At 38.0% G+C, this 22,808-nt stretch overlaps 4 protein-coding genes across 5 annotated transcripts; 1 reads left to right on the top strand and 3 right to left on the bottom strand.

Moving 5' to 3' along the window:
• Positions 1-186: 186 nt before the first annotated feature.
• Positions 187-3,262, bottom strand: LOC149008615 (uncharacterized). Its single transcript, XM_089165209.1, has 4 exons — positions 2,376-3,262; positions 592-2,163; positions 378-475; positions 187-276 (listed from the first exon to the last, which is right to left on the bottom strand). Exons 1-3 carry the CDS (start codon positions 2,443-2,445, stop codon positions 381-383), a joined length of 1,737 nt encoding a protein of 578 aa, XP_089021335.1. The 5' UTR covers positions 2,446-3,262; the 3' UTR covers positions 187-276; positions 378-380.
• A 53-nt stretch (positions 3,263-3,315) lies between these two features.
• Positions 3,316-10,103, bottom strand: HASPIN (Protein kinase superfamily protein). Of its 2 annotated transcripts, XR_016175020.1 has the most exons (16): positions 10,027-10,103; positions 9,796-9,910; positions 9,574-9,651; positions 8,618-8,714; positions 7,686-8,197; positions 6,607-6,730; positions 6,423-6,529; positions 5,989-6,100; positions 5,346-5,438; positions 5,199-5,260; positions 4,962-5,092; positions 4,798-4,868; positions 4,657-4,709; positions 4,223-4,289; positions 3,714-4,081; positions 3,317-3,610 (listed from the first exon to the last, which is right to left on the bottom strand). XR_016175020.1 is itself a non-coding variant. In XM_089165207.1 (15 exons), exons 1-15 carry the CDS (start codon positions 10,046-10,048, stop codon positions 3,932-3,934), a joined length of 1,794 nt encoding a protein of 597 aa, XP_089021333.1. In that variant the 5' UTR covers positions 10,049-10,103; the 3' UTR covers positions 3,316-3,931. The 2 variants fall into 2 exon arrangements, 1 of the variants encoding a protein (XP_089021333.1); XM_089165207.1 differs by having other exon boundaries at positions 3,316-4,081.
• A 4,647-nt stretch (positions 10,104-14,750) lies between these two features.
• Positions 14,751-20,531, top strand: LOC149008613 (putative receptor-like protein kinase At2g42960). The gene is made up of 8 exons (XM_089165211.1): positions 14,751-15,213; positions 15,415-16,083; positions 16,192-16,296; positions 16,740-16,862; positions 16,961-17,131; positions 17,306-17,435; positions 18,761-18,973; positions 19,944-20,531. The coding sequence occupies exons 2-8, from the start codon at positions 15,440-15,442 to the stop codon at positions 20,067-20,069; spliced, it is 1,512 nt and encodes a 503-aa protein (XP_089021337.1). The 5' UTR covers positions 14,751-15,213; positions 15,415-15,439; the 3' UTR covers positions 20,070-20,531.
• Positions 20,527-22,620, bottom strand: LOC149008612 (Pentatricopeptide repeat (PPR) superfamily protein). Its single transcript, XM_089165208.1, has one exon. The coding sequence runs from the start codon at positions 22,390-22,392 to the stop codon at positions 20,644-20,646; it is 1,749 nt and encodes a 582-aa protein (XP_089021334.1). The 5' UTR covers positions 22,393-22,620; the 3' UTR covers positions 20,527-20,643.
• Positions 22,621-22,808: the final 188 nt, after the last annotated feature.

Here is a 22,808-nt window from a genome sequence, read left to right as displayed (position 1 = left end):
TTGTGGGAGTGCATGCCTCAATAGCAAATTTATGCAGCCGTTGCCAATCCTCCGGTGATGATGGATGTTACTAGTACTATGGTGCAAAACAATGGCTTCAGGCTAGTAGAGATGGACACTGTGGGACTGACACTGGGAGGTGCTTCTGATCCAAAAACAGTGGTGGTACCTGAACCAGGGTAGGTGCTATTCAGTAATGGCAAAGGTGAACCAGGGTTGCTGGCATTTGAGAGTGATGGTGGGGAAGCATTCACCACTGATGGCGGTGGAAGAGAGCTGCAAATTAAAATTCCAGAAAGAAATCGTTAAAACAGAGCTCAGGCAGTCGGGGAGTAGTATCAGTACGTAGAAATAATGCTCGGCAACAAGAAACCTACCCATTAGTTGTTGTAGCTGCAGCTGGTGAAGGTGGTGATGATGATGATGGCGGCGATGATGATGACGATGATGGATGGATAAATGCAAGAAGCAACGCCTGTTAGAAAGATTTACCAGACAATGATCAGGACATGTATGATTTCTTTTTATTGGCAATCAAAATATTGTACAATAAACAATAAGAGACGGAAATGAATGGTATAATGGTCTTACTTGGATTGGTGTTAACTACCATGGCACTTCCCCCGAATTCGCAGCTTGTTGGCACTGGATTTTTCTGATAATAACTGTTAAATGCATATGAGGCATGGTTCTGGAGGGTATTTGGATTGTAACAACTTCCAGTTTGCTGAATTGCCGAGCAATCTGCACCTCCAGTGCCGCATGCATAGTCCAGCCCTGCTTGAAGTGCACTCTCGGACACACCAGTCTTTGCCACACACCAGGCCTGCCCTGTAGTTGGAGTAGGCGTCACTGGATTTGCTGGAGGTGTTGTTACTGGCGTTGTAATGGGCATGCCACTGGGGCTGGGAGGTGTGACTGGGTTTGTAACCCCAGGTGTGGTGGGAGTTGTGACTGGGTTTGTAGTCCCAGGTGTGGTGGGAGGTGTGACTGGGTTTGTAGCCCCAGGTGTGGTGGGAGGTGTGGCTGGGTTTGTAGCCCCAGGTATGGTGGGAGGTGTGACTGGGTTTGTAACCCCAGGTGTGATGGGAGCTGTAACAGGATTATTGATTTGCCCTGTTGTATTGGTTGGATCCATAGGATTTGCAGAAGGTACCGTGACAGGAGTTGTAGCTGGATTTGTTGGCGTTACAGTGACAGGGTTTGTAGAAGGCACTGTAATTGTTGGTGTTGGACTTGTGGTGGGAACTGTGGCTGCTGGTGTTGTGGTAGGATTTGTTATTGGTGTGGGGTAAACTGCTGGTGGCTGGTAGATTGAATCATGTATAGTGGTAGTTTTTGCAGGGAGGGGTTTCTGATCGTTGATACTCTGGAGTTCTCTGCGGGAAGAAGGAAATATCTGACCTTCCCAATTCAACTCTTGTTTCCCTGACTCTCTCACAGAAGATATTTCAAAGAATAACCCATCAAGACCCAGGATTTTAATGTTTCTTTCTGTAGAACTCAAGATCTTGGACAAGAACTCAGCTACCTCTTCTGCACTGGAAACAGCAGAGGTTTGGACTATCACAACCATGGGAACATCAGTGCATGGAAGAGCTGCTGCAGTTGCTTTGGTGGCCGATTCAATCATCAGACGAACAAACTGTTCCCCCATGCTCACTTCTCCTTGAATCTGGCTTTCAATAACAATGAATGAGTTGGATTTCTTGATAAAATCAAAAACCCCACGCAGATCTCTTGCTTGTTTTTTGCATATATTCTCCATGGAGGACATTGAGAATGCCACTGCAACCTTTACTTGACGCTCCAGGTTGAAGCCTCTGAGCACGGAATGTACTGATCTCAAGATGGGTAGGATAGACAGTGGCTGAACTGAACCATTATGTCTGCAAGCAACTATGATGCTAGCAATATTCACACGAGAGAGAATGGTTGCAATGTGAGTTTTGAGCAGTGAAGTGTCTTTATTCCTCAGATTCTCGATCTGTGCCTCACTTAAATAAAGATCTACGTCTAATCCTGCGTTGGACAGTGAAGCCAGAGCAGTGGAGTCTGAAACAGAGACTCTGATCTGAGAAACCTTGTCATTCTTGACGAAGGATATTGCCGATGAAGTGGCACCTTCTTTCCTGGCATCCCATGACAAACCCACTATAGTTCCTGGAGAAAACAGAAGCAAATGAAGGAAAATTAAAGAACTTGGAAGTGAGTCACAATGTCTCAAATGGAATTTCATAAGATTAGAGGCTAGGCCAAGCTTGAATTCCTGGGACCGTTGAAGCTCAGATTCCCAGAAGTCAGAAGGGTAAAGATTAAGAGACATTTAGCTCGTTATTTTGCTTGAAAGACAGTTGAAGTTAGTAGTAGCTCACCTGAAGAACAGACAGTAAGGAGAAGCAAATGCAGAAGGAAGATGAAGCTCCTACAAACAGCACCTGGCATGACTACAAGAACTATTCCACAGTTCTGAAGGAGACCCAGTTGGATTCTTTACCAAATGTCTGCAAAGACCGTTAAAACAAATGCATTGCATTGAACTAGTACATAAGGATCCAAATGGGAGATCAAAAGAATGAGCGGCGCAAAAGGGATCTTAGGTAAAGCAGAGAAGAACGGAAAGAAAGGATAAAGGAAGCAAAAGTAAAAGTGAATGCCTGGTTGGAACGATAACAATTAAAGTTGTTTCTTTGTCAAAAAGGATTAGAATTGGGCCATGGAAGCATAGTAGAAAGAATATCTTAAAGAGAGAGCTTTTCCTGTTCCACTGATCTAAGGATAGAAAGATACGCCATGAATCCGTTTCAGTGCAGCTTCGAACTGTAGGAAGAGATGTGTTAAGCCATATATTAATAATCCCTCCCTTAAAGCCCTGAACGCACTGGAACGCAGAGGGAAGGGGGGATGGAACAAATGTCTTCAGAGCATAGGTGCTTCATATAGGAGATTCTTACAAGCCATGTGTAATCAGATATTACTACTTGGAGATTAAATTAATACATGTTGCTCAATCTTTCTTTTCATGTTAAGAAAGGTTAGTTGTACGTGTTTGTCACATGACATAGGCCATGAGCTTTCTTTTCCAAAGACAATGGATGAGCTTCCTTCAAGATCAATAAAACGCTATCGTCTGCCAAATTTCAATGCCTAAAGAAAGAGATCAACAAAATGAGATGGGGTTGAGTCATTGTGGTCGATAAAGTTGATTTGAAAAGCAATGGAAACCCATTAATGACTCAGAAAGCGGATCCTTCCTGATTCAGGAGGAGAGTAAAGCGAATTAGATATGGGTTTTAAAAATGCCATACGCTTCTTCTTTTCTCCTTCCAATGTGCTTAGGTTGTTTTTTAAGGCCATTAACACATTTTGATTGGTGTTGAAAAGATTTTTGTCTACCCCATCCAAGGTTTTCACTCCCAGAAATCGCATGAACACCTTTACCAGTTATAACCAAGTAACTGAAAGCCTCAGTTCTCTGACTCTCAACGTGGTCCTCTATGAATTCATCAATATCATCAAGAGGAAAGACTCAAGATCTGAAGGCCAGAATGTAGTTTCAAATGATATCAATGAGATCCAGAACTGACCAACCAAATTAGAAGTCTCAATCCTACAAACCAAAACCTCATCAAGTCAGTTTCAAAGGAAGTACGGCTTTGATAGCATGAAAATAGCCAATCTAAAGGCTTAAACTATTGGACAGAGATACTCACAGGTGGGGCAGCAGAAGGCTTTAGGACAACCTTTGTAAGATTTTCTCCCAAAAATATCTTTCCAGCAGCAATGATGAGTAAACACATTAAAAAGTTAATAAATATTATAGGCTATGAATTTGAATTTCAGGATCTCTTCTTGTCAATTGGTACTTAAAATAACATATTACTCATCTTGGCAAGCACATACACAAGAACTATGTATAAGAATGGACAAGCTAGCTGATGCACCCATCCTCTTTCTGCTCATCAACAGTGACAAATAATTCCTCAAAGAATGCATCAGTGATTGCTTCCCTGGCAGAGTTGTATGAGTTCAACCGTTTCTTAAGTGAACGCAATTCCCTTTCTTCCTTTGAAGTTCGGTTCTGTTCCAAGCAAAGAGGCTAAGTAAAACATAGAAGATTCCCACCCCTCCCCAGCACTTTTTAAAGTCATGGAAAATACTCATAGAACAGACAGTGAACCATTTGATGATTGGAAAAGGGAAAGGGTGAATCTGAACTTACATATGATTTTTTCGTCAACAAAATGTCAACCAAATACTGCAACCATAGCACATTTGTCTTCGGACAGCTGTTTTTTCAAGACAACAACAAAATTTCGTGATCCATAACAGTCTCCACTTATAACATAATAACTGACTCGATTTAAGAATCATGTTATGGAAAACCAAATAATGTTCTATTAGATATTTAGTCACTGTTGCCTCTGAATAAATGTCTGACTTAATCAAGCTTCTAGAGTTGTTTGTTTTCAGGAAAATTGCTTGTAAAAGGAATTTTTTTAGATAAAATCCAATCCATTAACATAGATTTTAACTAAACATTTTCTTTTCACTTGCTGCTTAACTGGAAAATAAGAGCCTTATGTAAGTAAGATGCAGAATTCCTGTCATGAAACATGGATTTAATCAAACCTTAATTTATTATAATCCAAATACCTGGCCTCCCAACATTCATCTGTTACTTCCTTCATCTTCCGATAGGTTTCTGACTGCCAACATTTAAAATTTTGTGTCAACAGAATTCCTTGTGACTTCAAAATGCATAGAAATTTGTGTTAAAACGCTTCCTCTGCATACCTGACGATCCCCTTTTGGACCCTCAAAGAGTAGCGGGTCAGAAGACAGATCTAGAAAAAGTATAGACTTCCCTGCACAACAAAATAAATTATAAATTTTAGATGAATTTCATATGCAGACACTCCCATAATGAAAAAAAAAATGGAGGTAAAGTAGATTTGAACCAGTATTTATTCTTGAGAGAGTAAAATCAATTATCGACACAACCAACCCAAATGTTTGAACCCACACTGGTGTTCCCTCGAGAGTGAACTGCACTCTTGCATCATCCCTTCGAGTTAAAAGAATGTTCCCCCTACAAAGCTTTTTCAAGGTAAGTTTCCATGTGAAAGGATTTATATTTAAAACAATGGACTGGAGTTGCTTGGAGACAAAGAGCCTCTAAAGGATTGGAATCAGACCAGTGCAGATCTCGATGTTCAAATTCATAGGCTGCTTCTGCCACAGCCAAGGCAGATGTAATCTGCAATAGCATTCAGGTGTCAATCATTTACTGGTGGAAGATCATAAAGCAGAATCAAAGAGGAAAAAAATTGCAGTCAGTTCACCTGAACTAATAAACTCCGTGCTTCAGCAAAGTCTAAGAGTACAAATCTTTCAAGATCTTGACCTCCATGAGCTAGAACAAACACAACATAACACTGAAAAAGATTGCGGAAAATTTCTTTAGGTTCAAGTAAAGAAGAAAGGTCACACTTCTAGCATTTGAAACGGTTGCCGGTGGATTCAATCTGATTTGGGTTTGCATGTACAGTGAAGTGTGCAGAATTAAGGTGGATGGTTGGGTGGGGTGGGGGCACCCTATTCAACATTTGCTACCATGACCCAATATAAGTTTTTTCAATATCCAAGCATTGTTGTACCTGTCAAAGTATATCATTTAAATCGAGATATTGTCATCAGAGCCAAATCAATTTTGTCTAGCTCATAGCCAGTTCAGTTACCAAGCCTCATGAATAAAGAACTTGTCAACAACTGAACAGTGTAGAAGAATAAAGAGAAGTTGTGCCCAGTGCACAATGTTCCCGTGTTTAGCAGGGTCTGGGGAGGGTCAGACCTATGCAGCCTATCCTCTCGTTCTGGAAAAGCAGCATTCCAGGATGTGAACTCGTGGCCAAGCATCTGGTAAGTAACACTGAACTGCCTATAACCGTCCAAATTCAAAATTTTGGCTGACTAAAGAACAAGAACCTGGTCCTCTGGAAATTCCTTTGGATGGTCATTTTCTGAGCCATGCTTGCTATCCCAGTCTTCCCATACACTGATCAGCATAGGATCATAGGCACCTCGGCATACACGTAAACTGCAGAAATTATCAGAAAATTGTTATTTTAAGTGGAAAGTTCAATAATTTGTATGCCACCAAAACCATCTTGCATGAAGTCATAGCCCGTGCATGCAATGCGAATCTTGCTTGTGAAATCTACAACAATCCTTATTGCATTATTATTGTTATGACAACACTATAAACTTGCTGTCAGAATCTTTTAGGGTTATCAATATGGTATCTTGAACCTAGGATCTTACTCTATGGATGCAATAACAGCATAAAACATCATTAGAACTGTAGAAAGACAAGACAGCATAGTGGAAGTACTAGGAGAGATTTAGAGAGGAAGACATACTCCATTGTTTCTATGAAGGTTGTACATGTATTGTTCTTGTTATCATGTCCTCTTAAGTTATTAAGAGTCCGAGAAAGTACCACCTCTTCAAGCAATTCTGATGCTCTCTGCAGCGAAGGAAAATGTTCCAAGTCTTTATTATTTGTAAAGAAAACCCAAAGAGAAAGATGAGAATGGAAGATACCTTTTGAATTTCACCATTCACTCTTAAATTTCCATCGAATGGTACTATTTTGCAAACAGTTGCACCAGCCTTGAACGCTTCTCCGTAGGTTCCCTCACCAATCTTAACTATATTACTAGGGTCACTGCACACAAGAAAGTAAGAATTTCCCATAAGGTGATGCAGTCTCATCATCAGAATAACAGGTAAGTGAGTAAGCCCATTGAATGCAATATTGAGTTCCAAAGAAGAAGATAACACACGAACATCATATAGGAGAACAGAGTATTCTTGAAGCACCTTCATGAAGCAGAAGCTGTGGATTGTGTGCAATAGTGATGACCACATGGTTTATGCCTAAGAGTTGCATCTTATTAAAACTAGCTGAGGGATCCTGAAATAGCCATAGAAATAACAAAACTTTTGTACTCGTAATCAAGTGGTCATTACATTGCTAACACTATTAAGACTATAGTATGTTTTCAAGGGAGGATCATCAGGACTGGCAATGAGACACCATATGCTGCATGTGACAAAAGGTGGCACCAAATAACACAGGTCAGTACACCCACCCAACCTTAACCTGTGTGTCAATTATCAGTGTGGAACAGCTTTGCCATTGGCAAGTCAACACTTGGATTCTGAATTTATAATGAAGAAGGCACATAATAATTGAGTTGGAGGTGAAACTCAACATGCGTCAAATCCTCAATGTATCCAGAACTTGGATCAGCCATTAGCTCCTTGCATGGCCCAAATCGAACACCCCGTGTTGCTCAGCCTATCATAAAGACATTTAAAAGAACTCCCTTTTTGAGGAGAAATAGAACTTTATACACAAAGTTCATGGGTCTATAAGCATGGTTACTACCAAAGTAACTATATGACAGAAGGATATCATCTAATTATTTTGGTGCTCAATTGAATAGGTTGGACAAAAGTCTCGCAAAGGATTAGCAAGTTTAGCCATTTGTTAGAATTTAGATATCCCATACCTATTCCTCTTACTGGAGAAGCTACTACTGAAATATTTTGAGACTAGATTTCATAACTAAACTTTTCTAGAGAAAGAAAATGGAAAAATAATAAACAGAACTTACCAATATGAGGACAAAACATCCAACAGAGTTGAAGGAGAAGACTGCTCGCAGAACCTTAACAGCAAGGAGAAAGGCTCTTGTTGATCATCATCAACTAATGCAGAGTCCGATGTCAGATTAAGCTTTGTAATTGCTTCTCCTAGAGCATCAGAACTGACAACACTTGTCTCTAGAGTATCAATATTGCTCTTATGTGCAGTACTCAGAACAGGGGTTTGCTCATTTGAGCACTTAAAAACATCAGCACCGGTCAACTCTGGAGGAGCCTCTGGAGTTTGCAATATTTTAACCAGTGAACTAGAAGACCGACAACTTTGAGTTGGCTGCCTTGAGATCAGCCATTTTCCTAATCTTGCAGCCACATCTGGTATGATTACCTGGTCACTTTTGATGCCCATGGCCCATGTCCCAGAGTTCTTTGGTGAGGGACTTTCCTCCAACAGCTCAAAGGAGTCTACCTCTTTGAAGTAAGCTCGCTCTTTTCCATAGTCAGGAGGTCTTGGGATTTTCCTCTGCAAATATCGACGAAGTAAAGTAGAAAGGATCATTTCAATTTGACTCCAGTGTCCTGGTTCTTTCATTAAATTGTGGTGTTGGATTTATCACTTAAAAGTTTAATCTCAGTACTTCAACCAAATATAATGGCCAGTGACTTAAGCTAATGAAAAAGCACAACCAAGGTAGTAATAGGCAGTCATTTCAGCTAGAAAGAAGGCATAATTTTGGAGAAAAAGGTCTGTGTGTGAGTGCATGTGCGTGTAATAGATATATATAGCAAAATATTGATGAAAATAACCTGATATAGTTCAGCTTTCAGATTTTATATATATAGTGGTGCCCCTCAGTCAGGAACTATAGTTGATAAAAGCAAAAATTCACACTAACATGCAAAGGTAAAATAAGACTGAGAAGCAAAGTAGCCAGCATCTTACATTATGAACAGCTCGTTTAGGTTTCTTTTTTGCTTCCTTCTGTTTTAGTTGATGCCTATAATCCGCATCAGTAGAAACGGCGATGCTAATTCTCCCTCTGTTGAAAACAAAGTCAATTCAGAAATATATGGCTCCATGAAATATGGGTCACTGACAAACTTGTTAATGGAAACTATAAAATATTATTTGTTTTAAAGACAATGATATATAAATGCACATCTTTCATACTGATTTTATTACAAATATTGAAAAGGAACTAGAATTGTCTAATGCTCTAGTGCAATGATATTGATGAAAAATTGGGAGGTACATGAGATCAAAGATGGTCTGAGAACACACACTTTTCCCAACAAAGGAACAACCACGTGATAATCAGCCAAATCTAAAACTCAATTCCCAAATAGCTCAATTGGAAACAAATAAAGGGATCAAATATAAATGTAAAAGCTAGACATACATAAACATTCAATGATGGTGGTGCGAATTAAAATAAACAAGATATCAGAAAACAAACATTATACTTATGGGTACAATGGAGTCACTTCATTAGCAGGGACTGTACCGTTTCCAAGGACTGGAACAGGTCTTGCATACAATCTGTCATCTACAAAATTTAAGCTACTTTTCACATGCATGAGGTAGCACTGAAACTTAAGATGTGATAAGCAAAAACCCGTCTTATACTAGGGTTACTTGGTGCACTAATGATGGAGACCGTCCAAATACCAAATTTCAGGTGTCTCTTTTCTAGGGTCCTAGAGAACAGGAAATAAACGCTATTATTTGCTCTATACACCAGATGGTATTATGTTGCTTTTGGTACTTTATGTTTCCATGGTCATAAAGTGGCATAAATTGTTGCTGTTCAATGATATTGGCACGAAAAAAACAACAGGTGAAATGATTCATTTATGTATTAGATGAGCATCTCATGCTCTGGAGAAAATAAAGCAAACCTGATCGAAAGTGAACGATTCCAACTACTTCGTTTGCTTGGCGCCAAACTCACCCGATTCTCCTTGAATGATTGGCTTCTGCAGATCAAACCAGGAGACAATCAACGAAAAATGACCCTAACCACAATTATAAAATAAATAATAAAAACAACAACAACAACAACTAAACTAGTATAAGAAATGTAGTGCATAGGAAGGTGCATCTGTGGAGTTCAAATCTACATTTGTATATCAACACCAGAGTTTCCGGTTCTTCGCCTTCTGTAAATAACACCAACTCGAGGCTGTTCCACTTCAGGAGCTGCGACTTCTGACCATAAATCTTTGCCATTGTCGCCTGAAAGAAAGAGTGAATGAATGGGAAACTGTTAGTGAAATATTCATTATGGAAAAATGGTGAGCCATTTCTACAAGAAATAAGCGATTGATGAGTAGAATTAGGGTTCCGGCTACCTCTTCGTGTGCGCGTGGCCATGTACACCCACAGAACAGAGAGAGAACAGTTTCGTACGATTTCACCAGAGCGGATTTTGATTTGAATACGTTCAATTGGGAGGGAAAACGATGCGAATATATATTTTTTATGAAAATTTACATGTACCTCCCTGAGGTATGGTGTAATGTCATTTTTATCTATGAAACTTTTAAAATTCTACTTACCACCCTTATTTTCCGAAAATAATTTATTTTTAAATTCAAACTGATAAAATTTCAACTTTGTTGATGAAAATGCCACTAATGCTAAGATAAACTTTTTTTTTTATAAATCTTTGTTTTTTTTTTTTATATTACAAATGATAATAAAAAAATCATATGCGTTAGGTATAATTTTGATATTGACACTTAAGACTAAATAGCTAGATGGTCACGTATTGATGACATGGCTTCGACTTGTCGAATATACAAAACCATAGGTTCCATATGAGATCAACCGCCGACTTGAAAAGAGAGATCTACCAAAGCCTATAAAATGGTCTAAATCAAACTTGACACCCCTATTGACAACTATTGCTTCAAAATGTTTGATCAATTGGGGAATTTACATAATGATCTTTCTTTTTTTGGTAGAAGATTAGGGGATGTAGTAGAGGCGACCTAGTGCCCCCCGCTACGCAATGTTCGGACTTGTTTATCGAGTGCGACCTGTGCAAGCATTAGCCCTGTGCACTACCAGTGCAAGCATTGGCCCTGTAAACAGAGTCCCACCGGAGGCATAGTATAGTCCACAGAAGTCGGTAGCACTCATGCCCAAGCCAAATAGCACACAACTGTCCAATGCAAGAAATAGAGGAACGATTCGAACCTGGGACATGAAGTTTACCAAACCACTTGGGAGTGAGCTTGGGACCATTAGACCACCACTCCCGGTGGTACATAATGATCTTTCAATGGTTTGGATAGGTTGATGCCTTCAATGTAGATTTAGAATAAACACCCTTATGCATACGAGGGTGCTAAGTTGACACTTTAGACATCTAGTATTAATTGTAAGAATAATAAAGGAAAAATAGCATTGCCCAAATAATTAAGGGTAGCTAGAAAAATGGAGAATTGAATCTAAATATCTATGTTAAATGTATTAATCGAAAGCTTAAAGAAACGGATCTTCACCAAACAAGATACAATATATTTTACAGAAATATAATTTCGATTAAAAAAATGTGAAAAAAAAAGTTGGTTCTTTAAATAAAATAATGTTAAAAATAAACGTGGACAAAGATAAAAAGTGAAGAACAATCATATTAAAAATATAAAAATTTATTATTATTATTTTATGTAAGAAATTTTAAAAATATAAAAAATTATTGACAAAGTTGGGTAGTGTTTATCCCTTAAAAGTAAATAAAAAGAAAAATTAGTGACTTTCTTTCTTCTGCATGTTTGCCCCACGTCGATATGATACTACCACTGGACAAGGTTCTTTCCATCTCCATAATTTGTATTTTCTTTTAGAATTAATTACGTATACACTTGAAAGATTCGCAAATTATTGCATTTATATTCTTTAAGATTTTTCCTATTACACCTATAGCTCCATTATTTTAAATTATGTATGAACAACATTCATATTATTAGAATAATAGAATTAAGTGATGATTCAACATTTATTAAGTTTCGAATATTTTCGGTTTCAACTCCCATATTGCCTTTCTCTATCTTCAAATTTATTCAAGACGTACAAATAACCAAAACAGGGGAAAAGGGATGAGTAGGTGAAGACCAACAATGACTAATTTTAAGTATCTAACAATTTTTCCATCAAATGTAGGAAGGTTCATCAAGGAAAAAAAGTTATTTATATTATTTAAAAACTAATAGTGTCCTAAAAAAGAAAAAGAAAAAAGAGAGAGACTAGGTGGAAGGAACATTTGTAATAGAAAATTTTTCAAAAATATAAATGTAATAATTTGTAATGTGCTTTATTTTAAAACTAAAATAAAACAAAGACTACACTAGTGACAACTTCTTATCTAGGGCCAATAAATTTCTATCTACCCGTACTACACCTTTCCCCCTCCCCAGGCTTGTGAGCCCCTAATCTCTGTGATTGGTTGATGAAAAGAGGGGGAAAAATAGAAAGAAAGAGTGTTAGGATCAGGGTGATCAATTACACACAATTGAACATAAAATAAGAAAAAAATAGATACGAATTTTATCCTGGTTCACCTCAATATGAAGCTATGTCCAGCATTACGTTTTTACTATATTATTGTCAACAACTATTACAATGTTCCGTTAAAAGAGAATATATATGCACTTATAAACTTTAAGTCACCGTTATTCATAGGCCCAAACCCAAACTGAAAAAAAAAAAAAAATTCTGGGACCCAAATAAATGTGAACTCGAATTTATCGACTAAATAATGTAAAACATGAGCTATACTAAAAAAAAGAAAAAAGAAAAAAAGCATTAGAATAAACAAAAGACTTTTTCAGAATTATTTTGTTAGTATTTTTAATGAAATCAAACTTTATTAATCGAAGTCTATCTAGACCCTAGAAGAGGAAAAGTTCATATCTGAAGAAGAAAAAAGGAAAAAAAAACCAAAGGACAAAATCCATCATCATAACAGAGGGCCCAGAAATCGCGTTAATTGAGCTAAATCTGACCATTATTATGTCGGTGGCAGATAGAGTTAATGGTGGTTAGAGATTATATATTCAAACAGCCCTTTATGAAACACCTTCATTGTAGATTTGTTGGTCTCCAACCCAACATGTGAAGAGCTTTTTTGGATCCCATAATCTAAACAGAAGAACTTCTACAGTTCTACCCAAAAAAAGTCTGAACAGAAGAAGAACAAAGTGGAGAAATCAAAATTTAAGATTCCAACAACACCAGAAGGCCATTAAGTTGTCTATTTGCTCAACTTGCAGGGCTTGCAATTTGCATTATTTGTATATTTGAATAATGTGAAAATGTGAAAGACTGGGCTACCATTCCCTTCTGAGAGTTGGGATGTCAATAAGTTGGTTAGGTCTGTTTGAGAATGTTGTTAAGTCAACTTCAAAACAAAATCATTAAATAACTTTTTAATGAATGGATTTGTTTGTCAAAGTGTATTATTGCTGAGTAGATGCAATCCATCATTCATTATTTTTCTTAATATCTGTTCACAATATTTTTTTTAATGAATAAATAATCAATTAAAATACGAAAATCAAACTACAAAAGGTAGAATCAAAGAGGAGAATGAAGTTGGGAGTTGATCCCCCAGGAAACAACAATGAGCCTCCTTAACGTGCAAAAATGTCTCAGATGACAGTTGCTATAAACTTTAGAGCACAGGGGAATCCTCTATTTCTGGTTTGATATACCGATAATGCAATTGCTGCTTTTTCGGTGAATTTTTATTGATAGAACTAACATCATTTGTTTAGTGCGCTCATCATTCGGCTTAATCTTTCTCCTATGTTAATTTAATATATTATCAATTTAAAATCGTATCGATAAAATGCTTAGTCTAGTCACCTCTAGTTTTAATTGATATCTTTCAATCTTCTAGAGCCGTTGAATAAGTGCACATTTGGTAACGATCTTTGATGAGAAAGATTTTTTTTTTCGAGAATCATTTTGTTTAATCAAATGAACAATGGTTTGAGCACAAGTTTGACTTTTTAGTAAATTTGGTGATGAGAACAATTGAGACGACGGAGACTTCATAAAAAGAAAAGTTATTATGAAGGCGAGAAGGAGTTAGAAGTTGTGTATGAATGAGGTTTGGATTGAGTGTCCCTCTTTGATATAATTTTGAGGATAAAACAAACAAAGTTGTTTTGTGAAAGACATTCTCAGACATGAAAATTGGACTACTCGTTTATTGAAAACAAAAGAACGCCTCATTTTCCAAATGTTTTTTGGCGTCCTGAAAATGAAAGAACACAAAAAACTATTCCTTAGCCTGTTACTAAACGAGCCCTAAAAGAATTTGTTCTTGTCCATGACAACTTTCATCGATCACGGTTCACGGAGTCTAGATTATAGTTGAAAAGTTTCAAGGTTTGATGAGTTAATTTTTTCTACCAAAAAAACAAGATGAGTTAATTTAAAAAAAAATCTTTACATTAAAAAGATTTTATAACACTATGGAGTATTTTCCAAAACAGGAAAAAAGAAGAAGGAATTGAGTGGATATCATACGTATTAATGGATGAAAATAATTGCAGAAATACGTTTGGCCACCACAACTGGAAAATTATTAGGTAATTAAAGATTGAGTTTTTAATCTTGTCTGGTTGTCTTTTTGTTTTTTCCTTAAAAAATAAATATTTTTCATCCTTTATTGTCAGGTGCCGGCATTGAATCATTCCGTTCGTATTCAAGTGCTAGTTTTCCTATTTTTTATTTTTTGGATAAAAAATTTCTGTAATATTTGCAATTTTGCTGATGGATAAAAGGTGCAATTTTGAATCTGGGATGTTTGACACTTTGACGGTGAGAGATTTAATTTGAGTACTGACCAACTTGAGAATTATAGATTACATTATTCTTTCGTCACCAGAAATGATGAAAGTCAGTCTTAATTTGATCGTTAATATCTATAATTATTGCATTTTTTCTGGGCAAAACTATATCTATAATGAATCAATTTTTATTTAGTGAGTATGAGAAAATTGCAGAGTAAAAGAGCAAACAGTCAATCTTTTCCACTGAAAATTCCAAATTTCTGATAAGCAGTCATCATCAAAAGTGAAACGTGTATTAAAGAAATACAGAGAAAACCCAGAAAACTTCCAAGTCCATGCTTCTATTTCACTGTTTGTCAGCGTGAGGCATCTCTTTGTCAGTTGTCACCTACCACTGATAACTCCATAACTTCTTACCCCACAATCGCTCCTGTATTTTATTTTTTCTGCAAGTACCTTCTTCAGCAACGGGTAGCGTATATTTGTTACCCATCTGGTATTAGGGTTGGCGTTTTCAGGTAGGAGCAGGTGTGATGTCAGAAAGCTCCGTCTGAACTTAGATTCAAAGACCCATTGGTACACAAGAGAGAAATTCCAGTGGGAAAAAACCCAACCCATATTTTTCTGGTGGCTTTCACAATGGTTGATTTGGATTTCCTTTGGGCTTCTCTGAACAAGAGCGTTCAGCGATCTATTCTGTGGAGATTGTTCTTTTGAATCCTGTATCCTCAGGTACTTTTAATTTGAGTTTTTCATTTTTGTTTTCAGGTAGATGTTGTATGACATGTATCAGAAATGGACTGTTTTTGTTTGTTTATTGAGGACAAAAGAATTTTAAAAACAAAATGTCTGTGAATGAGATTTAGATTTCAAAGGATCAAGGGAAAGGAAGGTTGAATGAAAATGGCACTTTTCTTGTGTTCTGCTTTGTAGGTTCACTAACGTCGGTGAAAGAGAAATGGCTAGTCTTGCTGCTGAACTCTCCCAGAAAACAGTCATTTTTGGTCTCAGGGTTTGGGTTTTGATTGGGATAGGTGTGGGTGTATTTATTGTTATCATTCTCTTTGTGCTATCCTGTTGTCTTATTCTGCGAAGGAAATCCAGAAGGTCCAAAAATAGGCTACCTGTTAGCCAAATCCCATCTATTTCAAAAGAAATCAAAGAGGTGAGGATAGACCAAGTAGCAAACAATGAAGAGATGATCCATCCTGTTGATGATAAATCAAGTGATAAAGAGTTGGACAAGGTTCTAGTCCATTCGGGTGTGGCCAAAACAATGAATGGAGATAATAGCAGTCAATTAGGCTCATTTCATCATGTGGATAAACATGTTGCTATGTCTCAATCTGGAGAAGAAAGAAATTCTGGAACACATGCTGTGCACAGATCTACTTCTTCATATACTGCTCCGTCACCTCTGACTGGTCTGCCTGAAGTCTCCCATCTTGGTTGGGGCCACTGGTTTACATTGAGGGATTTAGAGCTTGCAACCAACAGATTTTCAAAGGAAAATGTCATTGGTGAGGGTGGTTATGGAGTTGTCTACCAGGGTCAACTGATTAATGGGACTCCAGTGGCAGTGAAGAAACTCCTTAACAATCTGTAAGTTCAAAGAACACATTGTTGTATTCCCAATTGCATTGTGTTCCTTGTTCCCCTTTTTTTAGAATTATTTGTTGAGTGTATAACGTAGTGGGTTCTTTCCTATAGAGGTCAAGCAGAGAGGGAATTTGGAGTGGAAGTGGAAGCTATTGGTCAGGTGCGACACAAGAATTTAGTTCGATTGTTAGGGTACTGCATTGAAGGCACTCACAGGTATGATAACTTTTTCCATGCTTTTGAGGAACATGGTCACCATTCATGGTATACCTCTCGATCTGTATATCAGTGTCTAAACCTCAAAAATGTTTTTATGCATATCTAAGTATGTTATATGTTAGTAGGGCTATTTTTATTTGCATTAGGTGCCTTTGTCTCTTCAATCCCTTTCCTGCTCACTGTTTCATTTTACTACTGTGGAGAGTGACTGCGCTCTGATGTTACTTTGTTTATACCAGAATTTGAGTTCTTTGTACCAAATGCCACTCATATGAGGAGAGGGAGGACCACCCTAACCATTCTTCGTTGTGGTTGTCATATATTATGGGGACAAGAATTCAGACTACTATTTCTGCAAAATGAATAAGTTTGCCTACTATGTGTATCTAGTTGCAACTGGTCTCGGAGTGGTTCTCCTTACACTGTTTTAAATTGTACAGGTTGTTGGTTTATGAGTATGTCAACAATGGGAATTTAGAGCAATGGCTTCATGGAGCTATGCGTCAACATGGGTATCTCACATGGGAAGCCCGCATGAAGATTCTGCTTGGCACTGCTAAGGCGTAAGTTGACTTGCTCATATATGAATTTGTGGACTTTATTTCCTGACATTTTGATTCTTTAAAAAAAATTTTAAAATGTCATTCTATATCTACTACAGGCTTGCTTACTTGCATGAAGCTATCGAGCCAAAAGTGGTGCATAGGGACATAAAGTCCAGCAATATATTGATTGATGATGACTTCGATGCTAAGGTATCTGATTTTGGGTTGGCAAAGCTGCTGGGTGCTGGGAAAAGTCATATCACAACCCGAGTTATGGGGACCTTTGGGTAATTAAGACTTTACAAGATACATGTGTATATTCTATGCTATAATGCCTGTCAGCACTTTCTGATTGTTTATTATATGAATGTCAGTGTCCTTAAAATTCATTTTAGAAATTGTAATTGCCATGAGTAGAGGGACAATTCACTCACATGTATTTTTTTCCTTTAATTTTCTAGGTATGTGGCTCCAGAATATGCAAATACGGGCCTTTTGAATGAAAAGAGTGACATCTATAGCTTTGGGGTCTTGCTTTTGGAAGCGATTACCGGAAGAGATCCTGTGGACTATGGTCGCCCTGCCAATGAGGTAGGTTAAACAGCTGTTAAGGTATTTTTACATGTAGTTGTTTAGCAGCCATATGGTCTATGCTTCTGCTACTGGATTTAGTGAATATTCACGAACAATTATCAAAATTGTTTGAAAATTTGATTTACTTGATCTTCATGACTTCCATGCCTTCTAGTCTTGCCTCGTGAATCCAAATTCATTTATAACAGTGGTTCGCTGGTCTGAACTCCAGTGTATTCTTTCTGAACATGCATATGCTATAGACGGGTTGCCCATTTGAGGGATTTCGTGTCCTTCTGATCAGCTGCTGGCTAATGCTCAGATCAGTTTTTATACATGAATACACACAGACAATTGTATCTTAAACCATGCTTACTTCCCATGTTTGTCCCTGCCTCATACTTAGCTGTAGGCATATCTTTTGGTCATAAAATCCAAGAAAGAGCGATGTACTTAGGAAATTTTGCAGAACTGCTCTGTTGGTTGAACCTGTCACTATTAGCTGATAGACTTTCCTTCTTGTAACTGATGAGACTCTCTTTTCTGGAGAAAAATATCCACAAGGGATTTGCAGAAGTCCTTTTATAGAGAAAGCCAAGTGGAAAATCCTTCACCACCAGTCCTGTTAAAGTTGCTGTATTTCTCTGTAACCAGGAGGATTTGAGTAATGGTAAGTTTGCATGAGAGAGAATGCTGAGCATTTTGGCCGTGTGAAATCCAAAACAGAACCCATCTCGACAACAATGCTGAGCATTATGGCTTTGTGAAATCTAAAACAGAATCCATACATGGCTAGAACTTCAAATCATCAACTCTCCAAGTTCATGTTCTTCATTATGGGTTATTGCTGGAAGAGAAATGTGAGAGCTCCATTTTGATTTTTGGGTTATTTCATTTTACTTTTTAAAATTCTTTTTGCCAAGAGTATATCCTGACCAAGATTGCTTACTCAGGGAACTGATTGTAGTAACACCATGCTTCTCTTCTTGATGAAAAATGTTTAGTCCTGAACTCATGCTCTTAGGAAATTTGTTCTGCAATCAACTTATCAAAATCCCTCACCGGCATCTACGTTGGATTAGTATATTTCACTAGCTCTCTACCCTTAATGGATTACTGGTATCATTTTAAGGCTTTTTAGTTCATATTAGAAAAATGCAAGCTCAATTGTGACTTGAAGCTTCCATTATGTTGCCTCCCACACCCCCTCCCTCTCAAAAAAAAAAAAAAAAAAGGGAAAAAGATGAGAGAAGGAAGCAGGTTCCACTTTGGTTTGATTAGTATTCTTTTTAATATTTCATGCTCATAGATATCTCAGTCTCTTTGAATGGTATTACTTACAGGTGAATATGGTAGACTGGCTCAAGACGATGGTTGGCAGTAGGCGCTCTGAAGAAGTTGTGGACCCAAATATTGAGAGAAGGCCATCAACTAAGGCACTCAAAAGAGCCCTTTTGACTGCTTTAAGGTGTGTTGATCCCGATTCACACAAAAGACCAAAGATGAGCCAAGTTGTTCGCATGCTCGAGTCAGATGAATTTCCTATACATCGAGAGGTATGCTTCTGTGATATTTCAAAATACTTGAGCGAATTTAGCAATGGTTTCACAATTTTAGGAATAGTCTCTGCCACACTTTTATCTGTTACCAAATCCTTCTCAGAATGAAATGATTTGACATCTTATATGAAAATAATTTTCTATTTAATGATCCAAATGCAACAACAAGAACAACAACTAACACAGCCTTATTCCAAGTTAGCGGGTTGGCTACTTGAATCCAAAAAAAACAAAGTTAAGAAAATAGAGTTCTAACCAAAAGAGGTGTGATCTGTTTCACCCTTACCTTGCAGGAAATATGTATATTGGCATCATTTAATGTGATATGTTTCTTCCTTCAATGTTGATTTTGCCCTTGCCACCATAGAGGTAAGGGGCCTTTAGGGTTAGGGGTGCTGCCTTTGCCCTTGCTTTATAGCCACCTTAATCTCTTCCTCTGCCTTCATTTCCTGCCCATGCTGTGGGTGCTTCTGTTCCTGGGTTTTTCTCTCAAAGGGAAAAGGAAAAGAAAGATGCATCGTATACAAGGAAAAGGCAAAACCCAGTACGCCAGGAGAACCTCATTTATATGGGTTCTCCGACAATACAGAAGGGCACAATTCTGAAGGCATCCATTTTTTATGGTACATGGCTGACTGAAGTCTGCCTTCAGAAAACAAGACTGTGTTAGACATGTATAAACACATGCATTTAATTGAACATCTGGGATTTATTTATCATTATTCTCCCTTGTTATCCAGTGCTGATTCTACATTATTTTTTTCCTATGGCTGGTTAGTTGTTATCTAATTTGAAATGAATTTGTCCGTCACTTTTCTTTCTTTTTCATTTCCTTAAATGGTTGGGCTTTGCAGTTCTAGAAATGTCAGGACTATTAGTAATAGTTACGAGTTATACTTGCATCCAGCAGCACTGAATGATGACCCATGTTGATATTCTCAATGATGACCCATGTTGATATTCTCAGGATAGAAGACAGCGAAGGAGTCGAACAGCAAGCATGGAAGTTGATTCACAGAAAGAGAATTCTGACACTGATAGAAGTGACAATGCAGATTTTAAATCTGAAAGCAGAAGGCACAAACAGATATAATTCTATCATCTGAGAAGTAAAGAAATAACTAAGGTAATACATATATTCTTTGGCCACCTCCATTCTTGAGCTTCACCCGTGCAAGTCACGCAGAGGGAATCGTGGATGATCAGCAGTGGTATTGGAATGCTGTTTGTAGATTTTGGAGAGATTGTTCTGTGCGATGGATGTTACAATGAAGAACTCAAATCACCATTGGTGTGTAAATATGTTTGCTAGTAGAGGAGTTTCATAAAATCACTTTTGCTCTAAAGATGGATTCTTTTTGTATTATATATCATATATATAACATAAGCTTTTGTTGGTAGTTTAGCGTGCTCTTCGATATTATTATGTTTGGATATGGAACTCAGCATCAGTCAACCCCTTTCCAGTCTTCGTCATACAAGGTTGGCCTTTTTAAGTTTAAAGATCACATTGGAATCGATTACTGTATCACATAATAATGGATAATCTATCAAATGGAAGTTCCTCATTGATTCTCAAGAAAACAACTACATGAATTAAAAAAATGGGGCTTCACTTACAACATACACACACCAGAGCCGGTGATAACAGGTCAACAACTATCTTCTTAGCCTAAACCATCCACCACCTCAATTGAACTGAGACCTGCATCTTTTGTAACCACCTTTGATTCTTCAAATTCCATTCTTGTGACATCAGTACATCTCCCAGCCATGGCATAAGTGCTCAACAGAAGGATTGAATCAGTTGGATGTTCATCGTTTAACTCAACTAGTTCTCTCTTCACATTTTCCCCCAGTTCAACATTACCATGGACGCGGCATGCTGCAAGTAATGCACGCCACACTGTAGCATCCCTCTTGACGGGCAAGCTGTTGATCAAATGGTAGGCTTCTTCTAGTAAGCCAGCACGACCCAATAGGTCAATCATACACCCATAGTGTTCAATCTTAGGTGACAATCTGTATGTTTGAATCATCCTCTCAAACAATTCCTTCCCCTCACCCACCAGGCCCCCATGGCTGCAAGATGTTAAAATAACCAAAAAAGTGACATCAGTGGGTTTTACTCCCTTCTCTTCCATCTCAATGAAGAGCTGAATGGCATTTCTACCCTGGCCATGAAACCCATAACCTGCAATCATTGCTGTCCAAGTTTTCACATCTTTACTCGTCATCCTATCAAAAATCTCAATAGATCTCTCCAGGAACCCGCATTTTGAGAACATATCTATAAGAGCTGTACCAAGAACAGCATCCAACTCCAGTCTTTCCTCTTGTATATATTGATAGACGCATTGACCCATCGCAAGAGCTCCTTTAGAGGCACAAACCTCCAGCAAACCAGCAAGTGTGGATGAATTAGGTTTCAGGCGATGGAGTCTCATCAGCTGTAACAAAGCTAATGACTTTTCTGGTAGGCCATTTCTAGCATACCCATCTATGATGCAATTCCATAAAACAATATCCTTTTCTCTGAGCCCATGAAATGTCTGCCAAGCAGATTCCATGCATCCAGTTTTTGAGTACATGGTTATGGTTGCAGCTACCACGTTTTTATCATAACAAAATCCATACTTGATGCAAGCGGCATGGAGTGATTCTCCACCAAGGACTTCTCTTGTTTCACCACATGCAGACAAACCACTCAAGACTGTTGGGGTGCTGAACTGAAAACCTGCAATATGCATTTCCGCAAATAAATCCATTACAACACTCGGTTGAGAGATATGGAGATAGCCATCCATTAAAATGTTCCAAGAGACCGAATCTCTTACTTGAGGCTCCTCATCGAACAACTGGTGGGCGTCTCTATGTCTTCCACAATCACAGTAGAAATGGAGAAGTGCGTTCCTCACATTGATTAGCAACTCGTACCCACACCTGACAACAACTCCATGAATACCAAAGCCTGTTGGAAGGGCTAATTCACGAGCACAAGATTTGAGAGTGGAGATAAAGGAGAACTGATCAAGCTGAATTCCCAAGGCCCTAATGTAATTGAAGAGTAAAATAGCTTGATGGGCATGTTCAGAAATCGAGTAGCCTCTCAGCATTGTGTTGAACATGAAGAGATTAGGGTTCTGGATCTGCTTGAACATTGAAGCGGCATAGTCAACGTCGATGAGTGCGCAAGAGGCAAGAAGTTTGCTCATAGTGAAGGGAATGACGTCGAGTCCAGTCTTGATCATGTGGGCATGGACTTGAGACGCTTCTGAGGTTTGCCTGCATGATTTCAGTGAAGAAATTAAGTTTTCATGATCCAAAGATACGGAGAAATATTTTTGGCATCGAATGAAGATCCTGAAACAAGAACTTTGCCTCCAAACCAAATTATCGATTAAGGTTAAGACCATAAGCCCAAATGTTAAGCAATTTTCTTTTGGCCGGGATGAGTGATGACTGATGCCGTCGCTGATCGCTCTGTTATTTCGCCCAACTTGGGACTTTGGTTGGGGACAATGCGCAAGACCGTCGAGCGTATCATTTGGTCCGTCAGATCAAAATCTCGACTGAGATTTCCGATCCAATGGACCGAATCTCGCTTGACCATCATGCATGTTAATTGAAGCAATTTTGCCCAAATCGTTGGCAAGTGGCATGGGGGCTTATAACGAGTCAAGATCTTCTACCTGTCAGGATAGGGTCTGTGTTCTTCGCTTTGGTCTTTTCACTACATAATAATAGAGATAGAATCCACCACTAAATACTGATAATATAAATTATCATAACTTTTGTCCTTATTTTTTGATTGAAAAATGTAAAGAGAGCA

Source organism: Hakea prostrata, chromosome 8 (genome assembly GCF_041222555.1).
Source record: "Hakea prostrata isolate BN-2017 chromosome 8, UWA_Hpros_2, whole genome shotgun sequence".
NCBI lineage: Eukaryota > Viridiplantae > Streptophyta > Magnoliopsida > Proteales > Proteaceae > Hakea > Hakea prostrata.
The sequence above is the reverse complement of the archived record's forward strand: the minus strand, read 5'-3'. Positions and strand labels throughout refer to the sequence as shown.

Bases quoted from the DNA above. Each gene is read 5' to 3' on its own strand.
- LOC149008615 (XM_089165209.1), bottom strand. From the start codon at position 2,445: ATGCCAGGTGCTGTTTGTAGGAGCTTCATCTTCCTTCTGCATTTGCTT. The intron at 2,164-2,375 runs GTGAGCTACTAC...TGTTTTCTCCAG, and splicing joins CCTTACTGTCTGTTCTTCAG to GAACTATAGTGGGTTTGTCA. The intron at 476-591 runs GTAAGACCATTA...TCTTTCTAACAG, and splicing joins GGTAGTTAACACCAATCCAA to GCGTTGCTTCTTGCATTTAT.
- HASPIN (XM_089165207.1), bottom strand. From the start codon at position 10,048: ATGGCCACGCGCACACGAAGAG. The intron at 9,911-10,026 runs GTAGCCGGAACC...TCTTTCTTTCAG, and splicing joins GGCCACGCGCACACGAAGAG to GCGACAATGGCAAAGATTTA. The intron at 4,710-4,797 runs GTATGCAGAGGA...AAATGTTGGCAG, and splicing joins GTCCAAAAGGGGATCGTCAG to TCAGAAACCTATCGGAAGAT.
- LOC149008613 (XM_089165211.1), top strand. From the start codon at position 15,440: ATGGCTAGTCTTGCTGCTGAACTCTCCCAGAAAACAGTCATTTTTGGT. The intron at 16,084-16,191 runs GTAAGTTCAAAG...TCTTTCCTATAG, and splicing joins AAGAAACTCCTTAACAATCT to AGGTCAAGCAGAGAGGGAAT. The intron at 18,974-19,943 runs GTATGCTTCTGT...TGATATTCTCAG, and splicing joins AATTTCCTATACATCGAGAG to GATAGAAGACAGCGAAGGAG.
- LOC149008612 (XM_089165208.1), bottom strand. From the start codon at position 22,392: ATGGTCTTAACCTTAATCGATAATTTGGTTTGGAGGCAAAGTTCTTGT.